This window comes from Poecilia reticulata, linkage group LG1, assembly GCF_000633615.1.
Source record: "Poecilia reticulata strain Guanapo linkage group LG1, Guppy_female_1.0+MT, whole genome shotgun sequence".
Taxonomy (NCBI): domain Eukaryota; kingdom Metazoa; phylum Chordata; class Actinopteri; order Cyprinodontiformes; family Poeciliidae; genus Poecilia; species Poecilia reticulata.
The window spans coordinates 6,181,253-6,202,402 of record NC_024331.1 but is presented as its reverse complement, the minus strand read 5'-3'; the positions used below and the strand labels follow the sequence as shown (position 1 = coordinate 6,202,402).

The following is a 21,150-nucleotide window of genomic DNA, read 5'->3' as shown; positions in this document are numbered from 1 at the left end:
ATATATATATATTAAAACTAATCCAACCGCATCTGGATTCAGAACCAAATTTGACTGAAACGAGAACAAAACCAAAAATAGTTGAGATTGGCTGAACATCATGGGCTGAATAACAGATTACAGACATTTTAAAGTTCTTTGTCATCCTCAGTGTTTCTCATTAGATAATAAAGTTATTGTTTTCACTGAGCTGTGCGTTTGTTTTGCTGCAGCAAAACATAAAAGAAAAAAAAAAAAAGATTCAAACATTAAAATTTACCAACCAGATGTTTTGGTTCCTTTTTTGCAGATTTTATGTGACAGACAAATGTAAAGTCAAACTGCGACGTGGAAGGAAAGCAAAATGGAACTGGTTTTCATTTGCTTTACCAATAAAAACTTCAAAACATTGTCGTGAGTTTGAATTCAACACCTCCCCCTCCCTGCTGAATCATCTGCTGCTGCTGTTGTTACAACTACAACTTTTTTTTTTTTTTTTGTTTATTTTGGAGGGGCGTTTATACCAGCTTAGAACATGAAGACACTGAAATAAATTTGGTAATTCTTTTTTCACAAAACCTGTCAAACTCAGTCAGAGAGGAAGGAGAACATCTTTGAAACAAACGTAAAGGTTTCGCCACAGATTCTCAACAATGCTTTGGATCTGGACTTTCAAAAGCATGGATATAATTTAATCTAGAGGTTCAAATGTCTCAGGGTCCGTCTCAGTCTTTCGTGGCGTCTGCATGATGCTGCCACTACCATGATTCACAGCGGACATGTGAACCATCTTAAAATTAAAATCTCTTTCAATAAACTGCACGACTTCAGTGTGAGATATTTATATATGTAACAAAAGAAGTCCTAACCAAACACAGCAGGCGGACATTGAAATAAAAACACACGTAGCCATGTTGGACATTTATTTTCAATAATTGTAATGTTTTTACAAAAATAATATGAATATAAAATGAAATCCCAGCACCATCACTAAAATATCTATATTAAATAAAGTATATATGCGTGTTAATGACTTAACTGAAATATAGACAATGATCTTGTGCGGCTATACAAACATGTGGTTGTCATAAATGAATTACAGTTTTCTTTAAATTGCATGAGGGAGTGCAGATCTTGCCAACAAAAGCACAACGGAGGACAAGAGATATTCGTCTTTGTCCAGCCTGGACATTGAGCAACAACAACAAAAAACACAGAAAATATTCTCCTGGCGCTCTTACGTGGACACGGACGATATACGTGTGACTGCATTTTCCTGCTTGTGTTGCGTGAGGGCATATTTACAACGCACATGCCGGAGTATCAAGTCAGAGGATGTGTGGCAATAAGCGTGACCTGGTATAAAACCCCGTAAACATCTGGATCAAGTTAAGACACTACAACAAAAGAACACAGACACACACACACACAGTCATAAACACTGCACTGATGAGGCAGAAATGTTGTGGTGACGAACAACTAAGTAACATTAGCATGAGGCAGAGGAATGCTTCCAGGAATTTGGGTGAGTTTAGCAAATAAAAAAAAATAAAAAAAGGAAGCTTGGTTTGAGCACAAAGCAGTAAAGCCCTTAAAAGGTCTAATCAAAGTCTCTCTGGACTTTTTCTGCTGGGAGAAAACATGTTTATTGAATTAGGTCGACGTGAACTGTAAGAGATGCGGATTGAAATATCACTACAAGGCCGTCTGACTAATCCTGACAGTGAATTACTGAGGCCAGTCGGTACTTGCAGAGTAACTGAATGTCGACAATAGAATGTACTGAACGTACAGAAGATCACTGGGATGGTAAAAAGCCTAGAGCGTAGCACTCTAACATGCAGACATGATGCAGAAAGCGAGCCTGCAGGTGTGATAAAAATGTGGATGGGGGACATTCCGCGTACAAAATAAGTTGAAAGAAACTCAAAATAGCTGAGTTTCCATTGCAAATGTGTGCAAATCTTTGTCTATATTCTGCTAATGTAAAAAAAAAAACCCACAAAAAACACTACAATTCCATTTAATAAGAAATAAAAGTAAAATCTCCTATGAATAAGCTTGTTTATGAGATAAGTCATTAAAAATCATGGCAGTGATGGATGTAAAGTTCCATGAGATTCCAAGATCTTATTGTTGATCTTATCCGCAAAGGTCTGAAAATAAACAAGGTGACGTCTGCATGTTCGCGGTGAACAACAGGAACCTCCCCACTGTTAGAAGCCTCCAGAAAGAAACCTGTTTTACTTACCGATGCATATCAACTGACAGAAAAGCAGACTTCAGTAGGCATAATGTATAATTGTTTTCCTATCAAACCATATAGTCTGTCATGGGTTCATGCTATCCTGCTGCATCATAGCAGCATTGACAAAAGTCAACAAAGATGCAAAATCTCAACACGTACTTTACAGAAAGGCCAATGGGCTTGGACGCTTCACAAATCAGGCAAACAGGTGAACAACATGGAGCCAAGGGAAGTGGACCAGGTCGTCCACGGAGCGGATGAACAGATCGCAACAATGAGGCTAAACGCGAGGCGACAGGTGGAGAGTTATGCTAAAACTGAAAAGCCTTCAGGCTGTTTCTTTGTTCTCTTACAAAGAACAGAAACACCCATCTTCTTCTCAGAGGAGAGTCAATGTTTCCACTGTGAAACTGCTTTTCGCAATTTTATCAAAGAATTTGCGACTGAAACATAATCTTTGCATTATTTTATGCCTCCAAACGAAAAACATTTATTGTGGGTTTTTTTCAGCCAAGCTGATGAGAAAAAAAGAAATGACGTCAGCCACGTGGAGATTACGTCCAAGTGAACTAACGTGACCAGAGGAAGACCAAATCTCGCACGCTTACATTTGAAATGAAAATCTTAAGATTAAATGTGGAAACAAAAAGTAAAGCAAATCAAAGATCAAACATCAACTCTACATAGATTCAACTAAAACGTACTCACTACAAATGAACTAAAATGAGAAGAAAATAAGCCTAACTTAATCTACAGACTACCTATTGGTGCAAAAGCAAYGACAAATTGAATTGAATTACAAAAAATTAAAAGTTAATTAATAAACCCAATGTTGCCAAAAACATGAAGTTTCCAGCCAAGACAAAAAAGTCATTTTACGGCATAATTTGGGGTTTTAACGTGTTTTAGCATGTATTCTTGCAATATGATGATTATTGGTGTATGAATGTGTAAATGAGTGAAAGCCAGTGTGAAAAACCATTTCAGTGGTCAGTACAACTAGCAAAGCTATATAAAAATCAGCCTGTTTAGAATTTAGTCATAACTGCATATTACCTTTTATATTGGATGGCTATTCAGACCAGATACCCTCTACAAGCTCCCTTCTAAAACAATAAAACACAAATTTGCTAGAACAAAAAATTTGTTAGTCGCTAACAATGCTAACGTTAGCATCTGCTTCTTATTGTTCAAATTAATAGGTTATTTCAGTTTAGTTGGGTTTCTATAAGTCAGGACTTCATTCTATTGACCCTAATCCAAAATCTAAAAGTACTTACAGTAAATTATCAAAGTTGTTTAGTGTAAAAACAGATATCCTGGAGAGATTTCTTTGCTTGTACTTCAGCTGTACTTGGACATTTCTACTTTGGTGTTTAGATTTTCCAGTAAAATGGGCTAAGACACAATCAAACTGCCCAAAAGTTACTAGCAGCGCTCGGCTAAGATATCTGACCTGAAAACGAAAGCAGTTTTTATTTTGAATAGCTTTTCTGTTTGAGATTGGTGTTGACATCTTCGTTGGTTTCAGACATTACCTCAAGCGTGGTAAAGTCATTATCAGACGGGCCCCGACCCCGGTGGCACAAGCAGCACAGAAGCTCCTTGAAGGTTTTCCTCATATCTTTGTCTCTGAAACAGTAGACGATGGGGTTGACGAAAGAATTGCACTCGGCCAGCACCAGGAAGTACTTCTCGTAGTGCAGCACTTGGCAACTTTCGCAATCAAGACCATCGAGCATCAGCAGAACGAGACCCGGTGTCCAGCAGAGCACGAAGAGGCCTGTTGAGGAGAAATCAAAGATGTTATAGAAGATCCTCAACTTAAAAATCGACAAACGTTATCCTGAAGGGAAGGTGAAGACGTTGCCAGGCGACAGTGTGATCTACAAATCCCCTGACGGACTCACAACCAACCAACAGGCGGAGAGATGCAGAACATGCCGGCTTGTGGAATGGGTTTAGTCTGTACGATCAGGTTTTATTATCATAATACTTGATTAGGGATCTCAGGAATGTGCACACATGCGGCACACTGAGCACTAATATATGCAAACTCTGTACAGAAATGGTAAAACAATGTGGTAGTAAGCACTGGGGCACTAAACATGTCATGCATTCCTCAGAAAGCCAAACAAACCCCCAGCGGTCACAGCCACCTGGCTCTATCCTTTAAGTTTAAGCTAAAATTTCCCTCTTCTACTGCAGGTTTAAGACACCAATTAAGTCAGTTTTAAATGCAAATTTTTCAAAGTTGAAAGTTCACATATGCTTGGAGTGGACTACAAGCTGAGGCTTGCCCAGGGTTGTCATCCAAACCTCTTTTGAAAACAGAACTGGAATTATGCATGCAGCTCCGGGCCTGGCCCGAGAATTTACAGGTTAATCGGCTGCTGAGTGACAGGACAAAGGCTTGTAACACTTTTTAAAAATTTAAGGAATTCAATGGCTCTTAAGGAGCAGGGAAAATTTGGAAGAAAATAAATAAATGAGGGAAAGGCAGCAAAAAACAAGAGCTGAGTGAGAGGAAAGGCATGAATGCAGGTATGTTGGGGAAGCAAGGATTGCCCTGACAAGCACAGACATGTAGAGGCATTTACAAAGAAGTGCAACTATTTTCAGTTCCCAGGAGATTTTCAATAAATAATAAAAGAAAATTCAAAACAATACCAGCTACATGCAGCATTTATTTAATACTTATGTGTATCCAAGAAAACCAAGTAAATCGATGAAATAATCACTATTTTAAAGATAATTTTACTAAATTCTGAGTTCATTTTGAAGACATTTAACATGCGTTTCTGACTCACCTAGGATCATTGAAACGGTCTTCATCAAGCCGAGAACAGTCTCTCTGTGTCTGGTCGGCGTTGTGTGCTCAGACATCTGCTTGCTCTTGTGCCTCACATAAAAAAAGATCCGGGTGTAGATGGCCACCATTATGGAGAAAGTAATCAAGTTGAGAAGCGCCCAGAACAACAGGAAGCTGCGACTGTAGAGCGGCGCCATGGTGGAGCAACTCTTCAGGTTGCACAGACAGTTCCATCCCATGGTGGGAAAAAGGCCCATAATAATCGACACCACCCAGATGGAAAATATGATGATGAAAACTCGCCGCATGCTCATCTTGCTGTGCAGCTGCATGTTGAAGATGGTCTGGTGTCGCTCCATGGCAACAGCAAGAAGATTGAGGACGGAGGCCGTGAGGCTGGTGTCGACTAGCCCTTGGCGAACAAACCATTGGTACGGACTTAGCTTTATGGTCCAAGGGCCAGTGTGAAACATCAAGTGGAGGTAGGCAAGGCCTGAGGAGAAAATTTGCAAGAAATTACATCACAACCTAAAAATGGTTATCGCTTTTGAAGACCAGGGTTTCTTCAAAGAAAGACTTTCAAATACCTTTCAGAAAACAAACCCATTGTACATGATTTCTTTAGGCTTTGCACTTCTTTTATTCATTGTTATTTGCCAAGACTAGCCAAAGTTTATCATAGATGCACAGAAGAACTGGATAAGAAAACCAATTTAAAAGAAAAACACAAAATGAAAACCTTCAGACAAGGGGAGGTTGGTTTCTTAACACAGAACTTAATGTATTCTGATGTAATTTGAGGTTAGTAGTAGTGGTTGACTTGACTAACTAAGCCAAGACCAACCACTGTGAATTTAGAAGGAATCAGGGTTCCTTACAAATTGACAAACCAACACCACATGAGTACGTTTAGTCATTTATCTAAGCAGTTATGTTTACACTCATTCCGACTGATTGAAGAGATGCACAACATTCTGAAATATATGCAGATATACAAGTTAGCTACCAAATTACGGTTGCATTGAATATAAAAAACGGCTCACCTTAACCCGATTCTCCTCTATTTCACCTAATACTGAAATCAAGCATTTCACTTTATTTCCTCCTGTACAATGTAGAAACTTTACCATATCGTGGAATAAGATTTGCCATAATTTATTTGGTTTTAAGTGGACATTTTGTCATATATTGACATCTGATGTCAGCATGGCATGCATAACTGCATACCTGGAAACTTTTGGCTGCCTTGTACCCATTAATTCATAATTTTTTCTTTTGTTTTGCATTTAGTTCACCTTAATGCACTTAATTACAATGAATTACTATTCTAATAAAAACTTAAAATTAAATAATTTTTTTAAATTTGCTTTTTAATTTCAAAATTAAATTATGCCTATAGTAGTTAAGAAAAGCACAATTTTTAAACTTTGTTTAAAACACTTAAACAATTTTAAATGTTTGTTTAAAACATCTAAGCAATTTTAAATGTTTAAAACATTTAAAATGTAAATTTTCATCAGCTGAAATTTAAAGAAAATATTTATGATATACATTCAATTAACTATATAAACATAATTATTTACTATACTGTCCTAATAACACATCCTATAATTTGACTCGTTTTTAGTTCTGATGTCGCGTGTTATTTTGTGGAAGTTTCTTTGATGAGATATACTAATAGAAAGATCAGTGGTGTTTTATCCAACAATTTATAAATTACCTCCAGCATTAATAATCTATTAAGGTGTGATTATAAAGAAGTCATTTATAGAAGATAAATTACCAAATAAAGAGTGCAGTATTTTAGGAAAAGCAGACATCTACTTAAATTCATTTGAGTTTCACCTAGGCTTGCATAAAATTCACAATAATTAATCAGTCCAATAAAATTATACGAGAGAACAACTAAAATGACATTACCTGAGAACAAGTCTGAAACAGCCAGATTACCCAGCAAGTAGTAGATGGGGAAGTGAAAGCGTCGGTTTTTGAAAATGGCCAATATAACCAAAAGGTTTGAAAAGATAACTATGAAGCAAACAAGCAGCCCCAAAGTGACGACCGCATAGTCCCGTTTGCGCCATAAATCAGAAATCGTTTTATTGCTATTCTTGTAAAAAAAAGTCACATTTTCGGTATAGTGGCACGTAATGCTATTAGTTGTGCTGGACATGGCGTCAGAGAAGACTTGAAAAAGATGGATGCTTTGTCGACAGGCAATAGAGCCCAGAGATTGTAGCAGCGTTTACAGCTGTGCTCTTTGGCAGGTTGGAGGTCGGCTTGCCATGAGTTGGAAGGCAGACTAAAAAGATCCAAAGTTCCAAGCCGTCACTTGCTAAGGCGTCTCCAACACCACCAGGAAAGTCTGCAAATAAAAAAAACAAAAAGCACATTAGAAAGACAACCAGAAGCATTAATTATAAAACAAACTTTAACACTAATGTATTTAGTACATTGATCCTAAAATAGCAGTGAAATCAGTAGAATTGGATCTTTATTGTCTTTATAATGGGTACAACAGAAATGCAGGCCTTATGGAGTTTTAAAGAATAAATAAAGGTCAAAAATGATAAAATTCTCTACGGCATTTCATTGCTTTGTACTTGTGACATGTGCAATACCAATAAAGTTGAATTCTATTCTATTCTAACATGAACACATTTTTTTTTACCAGAGGAAAACATACTACTTTACTAAAATTTTCCAATTCACAAACAAATGGAAATGTGTTGTTACTAAGGCTTGTTATGTCAAAATGACATTACATAAGACAAAGACTATGATGAGTAAATAATGGAGGAGTTTCATTTGTGACTTTGCAGTTTGCCTGACAAGCTCATCTAGTAAATCTTTTAGATAATATTCTGAGTCAATCATTTTCCGATTCAAATTGCTAACTAATATTAACTATGAAATGCAGTGGTGAGAAAAAGTGTATTTTCCAATTCCTATTTATTTCTTTTTGCCTGTTTGTCACACTTAGCTTATTTTTGTAGCAGCAGAGATAATTGTTGCTTTTCTCTTAAAAAAAATTATTCGATCATGGGATGCAACTTTGACATTTTTTGCACAAATACCATGTTCCATCTTACACAATATTTTTCAGTGAGATAATCTCATTCTATCATGAGCCTAACAGAAACATGACACAAACTAAACTTCACGGATGCGATTCAGACCACGGTTCCGAGCAGAACCGTGGTCTGAAGCCATCTTCACTTTGAGACCCGGAACCCCCTGTAATCTTCTGTTTACAGTAAACTTGCATTTAGAGTCACGAACACCGTCTGACATTACTTTCCAATCTCCCTTGACACCCAAAGCAGCGCCATCAGATCCAAGCTCAGCCCGCTTGGCAGGCTGAGGCACGCCTCGTAATTACGCAATCCAACTATGTAACTCCATCTCAATCCAAACATCCAGCACTCAGCATGCACACGCACACACACGTTTGCAGGGCTATCTTTGTGGGGACTTTCCACTGACTTCCATTCGTTTCTACAGACTAAGCCTTACCCTTATCCTAACCATTACATACCTAACCCTATCCGAAACTCAATTCACACCTTAGTCCTAAATCTGACCCTTGACAAAAAAAAAAAAACAGCATTTCCCCTTGTGGGGACCAGGCTTCGGTCCCTACAAGGAGCAGTGGGTCCCCACAACGTAGTGTCAGGAAAATGGTCCCCACAAGGTATTACAAACTCTCACACACACACACGCGCACACACGCACATTCGCAGGGAGGAATCTTTAGTGATCAGCTTCCTTAACCAAGTGTGTGTGGAAAGAAGCATCAAATCAAAAACAGAAAGAAGTGAGGAGACTAAAAGGGGGGGATGAGAATGAAATATTACAAAAAACCCCCGCATATGACCTGAAAGCTGTCTTAGGAGAGAAATAACTTCCACATTAAAAAAATAAATACAGAGTAGAATATCAGTAAACTTCAGTGTATGAAAGAATATGAGGGTCACTGAAGAAAAAAATAAATAAATAAAAAGAATTTAGACTTTTTTTTTAATCAGAATTCTCCTAATCTACTTCTGCATTGCAGGACACAGAAGAGGATCCACACAAAATTACATATCATTAACAAAGTATATGTGCTGATCAGATAAGTGAAAAACAACCTGGTTTCTGTTGGTTCTGGTACTTTGTTTCAGAGATTAAGACCATGTGCTCTGTGTTCGATCTGCTACAAACAGCAGCAACACAGAAGAAAAGGTGAGTACTTGGCTTTAGCAATTTAAAAACAAAAGCAAATAGCGCAACGAAACCTAGATGCAGTACAATTACTAGATAAGATCAGCTCATTCCTTGTTGCCACAGAGCAGTCAGGTATACTTTAGCTGGTGAAAGGCAAATGCTTCATCATATCTGGTCTGAGTAGTGATGTGGGCTTCTTCCACTGTCAGATTTTTTACTTTCTATCTGGCTCAATATTACATTAACATGAAAAATGCAAGGCCTTAACAGTTGGCCTATGTTAGCCAACAACTATAGCGCTCCAAACAATTGTTTGCGGTTATGAGTATTGCGCATGCTGATAATATATTCTCCTTATATCATGCGGCCACACCTTAGACAGAACAAGCTCCTTCACTGTGGTCTGAGGCCTTAAACTGAACCTACCAAACCTGCAGAAACCCAGAAAATCATTACTCTTGCTCTGGTGATCAAATATGTTTAGAAAACAAAAGATAAAGGTATGCATGCATTGCTATAGCTTTCTTATCTGAGGTAACCAGTTTGAGGAGAAATGTGCAAGAGGAAGTTAATGCCAAGAAATATGGACAGGAGAGACAGCAGTATCCTAAATTTGCTCTGTGTGTGAAGTGGGATGAATTTACAAGTGTACAGACCAATTTACCCCAGATTGTTTGTAGACGTAGAAGATGTCTACGAACAATCTGGGGTACATGTTAGCTCTGTGAATGGCACGCCGTGGCATTTCTACAGTTTTTCCGAGACAACTTTTGATGTAGTTTAGTCTTATTCTTCTTTTGAGCTGCAGCTGTTTGCTATTGAACTTACTAGTCCCCAGTACCATGTGCCATTGTTTGGTGTCCTCTTAAATATAATAAAAATTTCATACAGCAGTTTTTAGCTGATTGTATTCCTACCAATGATTATTTTCTAATATATGGAGACTTTAATATCCATGTTCTTCAGATCCTTCAGCCCTTGAATCCTGAAGGCTTTTGTCATCTCTTGATGTGATTCTGGTAGTAAATGGACCAACACATCATCTCGGCCACACTTTAGACCTCGTGACTTCTATGGACTAGCCATCTCCCTTTTTGGGAAATATCTGAATCTGCCATTTCACACAATTTCCCGGTGATTATTGATTTTGTTGTTCCACGTCCAATCAAAAAAGATGTAGACAGCAGGTTTTTAATTGCAGGATCCCGGCACTGGCAACAATTGGGCAATTTTCTGCTGCTTTTATGGACTAGCGGTCTGTCCACCAAGCACTCAGGGGACAGCCATAAAGCTGAACAAAAATGGAGGAAAGACAAATTAGGCATATTCCTGGAGATGCTAATGAAAGTGTTTTGATATGAAAGAGCTTTCTGTCTTTATTGGCAAAGCAGCATCTGCACAACTGACTACTTGTTGATTCACCTGTTTGTCCCGTTTCAGCTGTTTTTGAGCAGATGGAGCCTGTCTCTCTTTTATTTGAAAGAATTCAACACATGAAGCCAACTAGCTCACTGGTGCCCTATTCATTACAGAAACCAGTTTACAGTTCTAATACCTGCTTTTTTAAGGCTCTGGTTATTCATCAGAGGCTTATTTATCAGATCTTGTCAATTTTTCTGTTTCTGGGAGATCTTTGAGGTCGTCTGATCAACGTTTGTTAGACACCCCAAGATCAAGGGTAAAACACTGGGGTGATTTGTAACCTTTTCTGTGGCAGCACCCCAGATTTAGAATAACCTTCCCCTGGATTTTTGTTCTATTACAAATCCAGGCATTTTAAAATCTAAATTTAGGACTTATCGTTTTACTTTGGCTATACTATGCATAATGTATAGCCAGAGTTATTGTATTGCCCATCATTTATCATGGTAAATTTATGACGTTCTTATGGCTCTCATGTTCCAAACAGCTTTTAAGCATTATAGCCATTTAAAACTGCAGTTTTCATGCATAATTTCAGAACAAAACCCAAAACCTCACTCATATTACCAAAAGTCAGTCAACATTTCCCAATCTACTAGTCCCCAGTACCATGTGCCATTGTTTGGTGTCCTCTTAAATATAATAAAAATTCTATCTAAAATCTATTCTTCATATCAGAATTTAAAAGCTTCAAAACAGAGTAACTTTATCATCCATTCAATCTTTTTTTCATCAGCTGCTCTCTCTCTCTTTGCCTGAACTACAGACATGTCAATGAAAGCATAGCTTGTTTTTAAACAACCTCTTACATCTATACCTCCCCTAAAAACTTAAATCTACCAACCTTTAGTCTTCTTCCTGCTGTAACAGCATGCACTCCAAAGAGTGTAGGAAGCATGAAGTGGCAGAGCCAGTAATAAAAAGCTTTAAGAAATCTCTGTCTGTTAGCAAAAAGAGATTGAATATGAGCCCTCACATGCCAAAAGGCCTTTTACCTTCTCTGTGGTCAACACTTATCAGTTCATCATCCTATTACCCGTCAGTAGGCACCATAACTTGAATATCTGATGTACAACAGCTGTACTTGCAAAATAGCAGATTATTATCCCAGTACAGTCTWCAAATATCAATGCATCTGCAAGAAAGTCAAAGTTATTAACTGTGTATGTACATTTGCACAACTGGAAACTTCTGAAAAAATAAGTCCTGCTGTGTTTGCAAGATTCAAAGTCCTGTTTGTCACCTGAGACGAAGGAAAATCAGAGTATTTCAGCTAAACGAAAGCGTGACTGCAGATTGTAGAAGTCTGCAGCAGGAAGTGAAAGCACCAACCAAACCGTTGTCTTTGAAGCTGCTCTTATATAACCGACATCCACAACTTTAGTGATGATAAAGATGTATCAGATCTGAAAAAAACGGATCAAACTCACATCTCACAACAGCGTAATGTTAGTTCAAATGCTAGATACATTTTCTTTGTTTCTGTAAGGCAATGCTGATCCTTAGATGGTTAAGGGGTCAGCTGAAAACTAACTTAAATTATAAAACTGACGACATGAGAAGGGTTCATAAAATGAGGAAAGACAAAAAATGTTTCATTAATTAATTACATTCTTCCAACACAGAGCAACTTTCACACACTCACACACACGGTCCTGATGCTAGAACATATTTTGGCTCTCAAAGTTCACTGTGACCTTCTATACCAGATAGTGTTAGGGACTCCATTTAGAGGGACGCTGTGGTAAACAGAACAATCCTACCTCTTAATTTAGCAGAAGTAACAAAAAACACAGGAAAGCATGAATCATAAATTATGTCTTTAGTGTCAGAGAATAAGTGTGAGAACATAAAAGAGGAAGCTGAATTTCAGATAAAATATATATTTAAAAAAAGCTAAACCGTTCAACTTGAAGACATTGCGTTTCATAAAAACAAGTACAGAAATTGAAACTAGTTTGCCGCGAAAACAGCCTGAGTATTATTGCATTATCAGTTACAATATTAGCTGGAGGTCAAGTCAGATTAAAGGGTAGCGACACTAATTTTATTTATTTATATTGATGCATTTATTTTAAAAAAGTACATTAATAGAAAGCTGCTGCATGTGGTTTGCTGAGCTGCTAACAGCCTCTTAACCTCTTAACCTGTTTCAAACTTTGGCCATGTTCCAGCTAGGCCTGTCAAGATTACAAATTTTACTGGGTGATAAATTGTTCCTGTAATTATCACAACAAATAATACTATTGTTTTAAGACCATTTTCTAGTAATGTATTGATAATGGCATAATAATGCAAGTTCCCCTCTCAAAGTTTTTATTAAAGTCTTAATTTTGTACAGAACAAAATGAAACACCAACCAAAAGTGAATAAATAAAAAAAACAAATAAAAACAACTGAAGTTGATTATCAAGTCTGCAAACAAAATTGCCCATCAAAAAACGGTAATCAGTGGAAAAGATTAAGCTCGTTTTAATTTATCATGATTCATTTATGGTTTATTGCGACAGACTTTGTTACAACCACAACTAAGGTTAGTTAAGGTAATCTATTGAGCTCGTTCAAGACAGACCAATGTGAAGGTCAGTCAGATATGACTGAGACAGAGAGCGTCTAAAAATGGAAAATCCATCACCGTTGTTGGTTGGAGATCCCACAGCATGATAGAGCCACCACTATGTTTCAGTGAGACTGTTGTGTTTTCAGAGTGCCTYGTGGTATTAGTTAACACACAGTATTACATTTAAATGTAAACAGCTGTGGTCTCATCACCCTACCCCCATGTCTGTGGTCCATTGAATTGTAGTAAACTTTAAACAGGACTTCTCATATCCTTTATGATCTTCCTCTTAAAAATGACTTTCTTCTTGCTACTCCTCCATAAAGGTCAGTATAGTGGAATACATGACTAATACGTGTCCTGTCCCTGACACCAGAACTGAAACTCCCTCACAGTACCCACTGGCCTTCTGGCTGCTTCTCTGATTAATGCTCTCTCCTTGCCTGGTGTGACGGTTCAGTTAGGCGAATATGTCTAAAGTTTTAAGGAATGCCACTCTCTTTCCAAGCATTGTCATGATATTAAAATTTTAAACTCAATAACTATACTAAGAGGAATATTTAATTCTTGAGTTTGACTGCATGTACTCCCCCCCAGAGTCGGAATTACAAATACAAAATTCAAGATAGAGGCTCATATTTAAATTTTGAACATAACAAATTAAAGCTTTTAATTATGCTTTAATCAATTCAACAATGTAACAGCAAGAAAAACAAATTAACATAAGGTCACATTGTTTTTATTTGAATGTGTCATTGAAAAAAAAAGATCTGCCTGTAATTTGCCACAAAAATCTTTGGAGAAAAAAAAAGTCCCCTCTCCATTTCCCTTTCATTTTTAAAAATCTGGCAACTAAAGAGACACTCCTTGGACAGTTCTGTTCCTACTGTATTTTTGTTTTTTCAGATTGTTTTCAGTCTTTTCGATGTGTAGAAGAAGAGCACCTGTTGCCTGTCATGTCTGTTTGGCTCAGCACTGCCCCCTATCAGTGTGGCACTGAAATACCACTTTTCCTGCATTAGCTACATGCCATGTACCCAACTGGTACAGTTAAAAGAGAGTCAACATTGAGGGTAAACAAGGTAGCACACAACCAGTCAAAAGTTAATCAGCAGCACAATATGCACAATTGCTCCAGAAATGCAAAAACATTAAGAGAAAAATTTAACATTCAGAGAAAAAAAAGTTAAAGTATTTAAGTCTTTGAGGTTTATGGTTTTTAGTTTGTGAACCAAAAATGCTTTTGTAACAAGTCCGTCTCTAGCTGCGTTGCCATTGACTGTGAAATTGCACAAATTGGAATTACAAAAATAAATGTGCTTGATGCATATTCGAAAAGTTTTTTTGACAAAAAGTTTTCATTTCAGTTTTATTAGCGTATTTCGCAAAACTGAAATGGAAACACCTTGTTTTGCGTCACACAAGTCACCAGATGTTACCACAGATGTCATTACTGGAGGAGTGGTATCTCCTACCACTCCTACAAGTGGTAGGAGATAACGGCAAACATTTTTAATGACTTATTGCATAAACAACCTTTTTCGTGTGTGATTTTAATTGCGCATGTTATTTGAGATTTCCTGGCATCAGAGGAATATGAACAAAGTTCATTTGTAATGGAAACACAGCTGCAGTCACTCCCTTTTATTGTAGCAGTTCAATACCTTGAAATATCAAGAAACATCAAAGGAGAAGAAATAATACAGAGTGCTTTGGAATGATTCACTCCTCCACTCATTTTCAGAAATGACCATTTTTACTCAAAGTTGTTGGGCCAAAAGAATGTCATGGTGACACAGACCCACTAGGAACCAGCTAAAAACAAGAGGAAGGCCAATGTAGCAAATGGCTGATAAACTAGGTCAGTATTGTCCCCAAACCATGCACAACACACACACCACATTCAATAAAGAGTGTCTGGGAACAGCAAAGTGTTGCTGTGCAGATAGTAAAAGTATAAATCATGAAATATTTCAGTTACACTTTGACAAAAAAAACAAACACTACAGCAAGACCAGACAGTCAGTCAATCTCTGTGTGCTGCTGCTGAGGTAAGAGATATAATCTGTGTGATACAGAACAAACACACAGAGAAAAACAAGCTCAAAAATCTAACCTTTATCAGATCCATCAATTCACCATGCAACTCACTGCCAGCTCATGAGGACAACAACATCTTTTCAATGTGCATGCTGTCACTGACCAAGTTAGCTGTGTTCGGGATCAATCAAGTGTTTCGAATCAAACTCAGAGGAAGAACAGAAAAACAAAACGGTTTAAAAAGAAAACAGAGTTATATGACGAGTGTTTCACTCAGGCTGGAAAATAACAAGGAAGCTAACTGAGGTTTAGCGAAATGGAACTGAAGCAAATGAATCAACCTAGGTGGTTGATGATTTAACTAGGGGGGCAGATACTTTTTCCACACATGACTGCATGAGTTTGTTGTTCAAAAACAGTTTTGGAATATGCAGTAAAGTTATATTTGTCTCATCTTAAAATATGTTAGATGGGGAACACTTAAGTGAGAGAAAAAAGTAAAAGCCTAATGAATCTTTGTCAAAGGTTTGTAGTTTTTATAGATGAATCAAAGATTTGCAAACACAAGGGATTATTAATCTGTCACAAATTTCAAATAGACTCAACACTAGATATTAGGGGTGCGGATATTTTAGTGTCCAGCCATTTGATTCAGATTTTTATGGTCACAATTAAGAAACCATTTTCAATTTTCGATTCAGAAACCAGTCCAAGTTATGTGACTGACAGGAGGAACAGGGTAAATAACTAGTACATTTATTTAAAACAACTTTATAGTGTTCCATACTGTATCAAATTCCATACTATTTTTGTACATATTTAAACAAAACAGGTTTGTGTATTAAATTCTAAGGTTAGCTTAGCAGCTATTTTAGGTTAGCTGGTAAGCTAACCTAAAATAACCAGTTTTAGGTTAGCTTAGCAGCTAAGCTAAGGTAAGCTAACCTTAGCTTAGCTGTCAGGACAAGTGGACGTATAATGTGATGTACAATATATTCACAAATATGCAAAGACTTAAAACTTAAACAAATTTTACAATCAATTTTGAACCCTTTGAATCCATTCAAAATGTCCAGAACTAGGAATCGCATTTCTCTAAAGAATTCAGATATAAATATTGTCCATTACTGTCCCCCAATTTCCAAATATAGTTATGTGTCATAAAGGAAACCACACTAATTATGCCTAAATAAAAATATCAGCTAAATCTAAACAGTTTCACAATTAGGCAAAGGGATGTTATTGTATGATAACCGTAAAATTAAACTGTCTCAACAAAAGATAGAAAAAAAGAAAACATGCACCTCAAAATTCTAGTCACAACATAACATAGTCATAACTATGGATATTCTAAACTGAAACAGATAAATGAAGCAGCATTGAGGAAAAGGTTTTCTTCAGTCTATTAGATAGACATTTTAAAATTAACGACAAGTCCTCAGGGTGTGCTGGGAAATCCCACAGCACCTAAAGAGAGTCAACATGGAGGGTAAACAAAACAACAGCATTGTTAACTCAACACCTATCAGCTGCACATGAAAGCTACCTTTATTCTCCACAGAACGCTGGACAAAAATCCACTCAATACGAATGGGGAAGTTCAGAGCAGAAGAAAAAACAAACAAGGGTCACATAGCAAATACCTCACAACCCCCGACTTCAGACACCCTCACCGCTTCCCGTCACTTACTTACTCTTCCTCCACGTTGCGGTGGTTTGAACACTAACAATCTATGAATATGTATACGTATGTTCACATATAACTTTTTATTTTTATACCAGCAGTGAAACATCTTCCTGCACCTCAAACTCAAACTATTTACGTCCAAACTTCACATTTTATGGCCACGCCGAGTCCACCGTGTCACTTATGTGGCTCCGAGGATTTGCATGGCTGCGAGATTTCTCTGTGGATCACGTGCCTGCATTTGTGTGTGAATGAACCATCTTGGATCAGTAAACACCAGTTCGAATGCAAACCGGTCATTAAAGTGAGGAGCCACACCCAGGTCTGTTCTCCCTCCTCCTGTCTCTAACAGCAAAGCAAATTCGGCGCCAGAGACAGCCGGCTCTCTCTGTGAAACTCCTCAGAACGGCCAGGACTCTGCTAGTCTTCACCGGGGGGTCTGACATCTGGCATCTCTTGGGGACTATTCCCTCTTGTAGTGACAGAAAGCTGACGTAGCTGCTCGGTTCGTCTGTTTAATTATGTAATTATGCAAAGAAAGGATTAAGTGACTTCTCCCTTCTACAAGAAAAGAGGCCACAGCGGTTAATCTATCAGAGGCATGATTTAGCTCGTTAGTTAGACACAAGGCTACTTTACATAAAAACGAGGCACACTTCTTGTCAAGGATCTTATGCAATAAATATTATGTGGCTATTCATAAGAAGCAGTGTTCACTTTTTTTTCTTTTAGTTATCAATGTTGGGAGAGGTACAGATTTGTTGTTGGTTATTTTTTGCAAACTTTGACATTTCAAACTGTCATAGAGTTTGTACATATAAAGTCAACTTTTGATTTCAGGTAGAAAGAGGAGCTGTTGGCGACAGTTTTAGTATTTACCCACTTGGGAATTTTTTAAAGAAAAGAATCAGCTATGAAAACGTGTGATTTAAAGCAGTTCTTTTCTATAATCTTCTGAAAGGAAATGTCTTGAGATGAGCAAATAAGACCTATCAGGAGGTGGTCAAAACCAGGATCAACTAATGTAAGTAGAGATTCACCCATCAGGATTTTACTAGCCAATAACTTTTAATTTTCTGTTGTTTTGGGGGCATCTGTGCTTCAGCAACACCTTCACATCGAGATGCTATTTTAAGCTTGAATAGTTTCATTGATAGGCCATTAGGCTCAGCCTTACAGTTCTCTAACAATGTAAGATAATGGCTAATGGTTGATTCAATCATCATAGATTCTAATCAAAACGCTTAGTGAGGATTTATTATTAAACTAAATTAGCTAATCCTGTAAGAGTCATCATGATAATAATGCAAAATGTCTGAGCTAAATTTGCTTAATTTAAATAGATTCGTTTAATAACTTTAAAAACAGTTTTTACAGTGCACAGATCCCTGTCTTTCTCAACCAGTTGTATGATCGCTGTGTTGTCTTTTGGCGGAATGTGCAAGACTCATCCGGGAGAAGGAAGAAACAAAAATGAAACGTCTTATCTCAGGAGATAACAAGCGGGGTTTTTTTTGCGTTTAATACTATGAATTGACTGCTGCTTTGGCTTAAACAGACAGCATGTTAAGACGGTGTATTAGATGTTCAGGTTGTAATGAAGTCCAGACTCAGTTCAGCGCTTCGACCTTCAAACACCATTAAACTGTCCGCGCGCGCTTTATTCAACCCCACTTTAAAGTTTCTCCCCACAATTTAATTTACGGACGAGAAAATAATTTAAAAAAGAATAAGTATTAACTCACCTTTTCCTTGCGTCTATGGACCTGTCCCTCAGGTACATCCAGGTCAAATTTCATGGAGTTGTTCAACTCTAATGTAGGTCAGAGTGTACCTACATCTGAGATCACCTGAGGGCTCTGAACGCCTCTTGAGCACTGAGACAAACAAAAAAAAAAAAAAAAGAAGTGGGTCGAAACTCAACAGAAACTGCTGTGTGGGAGGTTTCTACACTGCCGCTCAGTTTCAGCTGCTTCTTCTTCTTCTGAGAAAAATTTTAAAGTGGTCACCGTCACCTCCACTGGCACTTTCCTGCTTCTTCCGGTAGTTTTCAGCGCGTGTAACCTGCTTGCATTGATCCGTTAAGGAGGAGCAGAAAGGGTGCGGCACTCTCCTGCGCTGCCGCTGCTGCTCTCTGTCAGCCCGGTTCTCTTTCACAAGGGAGCGGTACCTGGAGCTCTGCGCTGCCTCTGCCAATCTGAGAGCTCCGTATCCGCCTGTCGCTGTCCCCCCTGTTGAGTGACGACGGGTTGGACGAGCCAATCAGAGACGCGCTGAGGAGTGAGCGACGTGAGGAGGAAAAGCGAGGAATTTGAGGATGAACGTGGGAGGTGGATTATTAGTGATAATGGTCGGCCAAGGAAGCAGATGAATGTCATAGCGAAGTTAGTTGTGATCCATTTGAACAAGCAGGACATACGCAACCCACACATATTTCACAAATAGCCTAGTTCTTTTACCTCTCTATATAGCATAGAATGAAAAATCCAGAAAAAACACTGACGTATCAACCATAAACATTTCAACACGGAGCTTTAGCTATCACAGCCAGAAACTAGTACACAGGCCTGAAATAGGCACAGTGGTGAACTCAGACCTTAACATCCAAAGACACATAAAGACAACTTCAAAATCAGTCTTCTATCACCTGAAGAACATTTCAAGATTATTTTAAGACTTGTACGTGTGTGTGTCTCTTTAGTCACACTGATTACTGCAACGGTGTCTTCACAGGCCTGCCTCTAAGTCTGGCTGAAACCAGAACGTTGCTGCTCACGTTCTCACTAAAACTAGGAAGAGAGATAGAGCACGTAACTCCAGCTCTAATGTTCTTCCATATGCTTCTTGTAATTCAGAGAGTAGACTTTCAAATACTTCTGTTAGTTTATAAATCACTGGACGGCTTAGCACAAAACTGTACTGTTGTCGTGTTAACCATCCAGAGCAAATGCACCAACAGGATATTGTCAACAGTCAACACTGGAATCTAACCCACACAAACAACCACATGGTGCAGTTGACACACAGAAATATCAATGTAGATCCTACCACAGAATAGTGACTTTCTCCTGACCTACATAAATATGCCACACAAGACCTGGAAACTTAAATTCATGCAGAATACTACTACACCCCTGTCAGATGCATTACAGAAAAATAAGTACATGAATTATCTCCGTTTCTATCCTGCTAGGCCAAAACATTGGCCTCCTTGAAGCCTAAATCAAAGCGGCCCTGAATGTGTAGTCGCATCGACTTTTGTTCAAAAGACTATAAAAACGTAAAGAAAAACCAAAGAGTAAGGTGTTTTTGTTTCGATGAAAAGAGTCAGATTTAATTTTGTTACCTTTAATAATATGATGGATTAAGATGTGCAAAATATGCAGCTTTAGAAAGCAGATTGTGAAAGAAAAAGAAAACCTTTAAGAGGTTTGTGGCCATCGTTGAGCAAAACAAAAGTGATGAACTTTCAGTACTTTTTAAGTTCAACAGATACAACAGAATTTTGCTCTTAGCTCCATCACTTCTGGACTTTTTGTACTGTCCATATCAATATCATCAGTCATCTGCAGAAAAGTGTAGATGTTTATCAGAGCACCATCGTAGCAAGCTGAAGAGGAAGTGAAGTTTAAAAAGTTTCATGCCTGCCAAGGATGTGGCCGCTTGGCGGAGGATGAGCTTCTTATCCTTCACAATGTAGCATGGCCTGACCGTCTGCTACTTGGTTCCAGATGCAAGGATTTATGACTCACATAGTCTTTCCTTGGACACAAGATCATCACAGGCCTCACGTGGCTGCAACAAGAAACCACATGTAAACTACATGCAAACCATATGTAAATTGTGTCCAGTAAAGTCTGCAACAAAATGCCAGTTATACAACATTTACCTTGTGAATCACTGATCTTCAGCACTTCTGTCTTTGTAGGATGAGGCAGCAGAGTATGCAGCAACTAACCAACCAACCCACACATATTTCACAAATAGCCTAGTTCTTTTACCTCTCTATATAGCATAGAATGAAAAATCCAGAAAAAACACTGACGTATCAACCATAAACATTTCAACACGGAGCTTTAGCTATCACAGCCAGAAACTAGTACACAGGCCTGAAATAGGCACAGTTTCATGGACTGCAACTATTGTTTTACTTGTTCTGTCAGTTAATTAGTTGTGCACTACTTATTTTTCTT

The 21,150-nt window shown here is 37.9% G+C and overlaps 1 protein-coding gene across 1 annotated transcript in view; it reads right to left on the bottom strand.

Annotated features, from left to right (window-relative positions):
• lpar2b (lysophosphatidic acid receptor 2b) overlaps nucleotides 1–19,198 on the bottom strand; it is a 20,830-nt gene extending 1,632 nt beyond the window's left edge. The window contains exons 1-5 of the mRNA XM_008426284.2: nucleotides 18,973–19,198; nucleotides 18,703–18,834; nucleotides 6,960–7,404; nucleotides 5,038–5,532; nucleotides 3,766–4,010 (exon numbers count right to left, since the gene is read on the bottom strand). Coding sequence (XP_008424506.1) covers nucleotides 3,766–4,010; nucleotides 5,038–5,532; nucleotides 6,960–7,212 — 993 coding nt within the window. The 5' untranslated portion in view covers nucleotides 7,213–7,404; nucleotides 18,703–18,834; nucleotides 18,973–19,198. The remainder of the gene's footprint in view (nucleotides 1–3,765; nucleotides 4,011–5,037; nucleotides 5,533–6,959; nucleotides 7,405–18,702; nucleotides 18,835–18,972) is intronic.
• Between the last annotated feature and the right edge of the window lie 1,952 nt (nucleotides 19,199–21,150).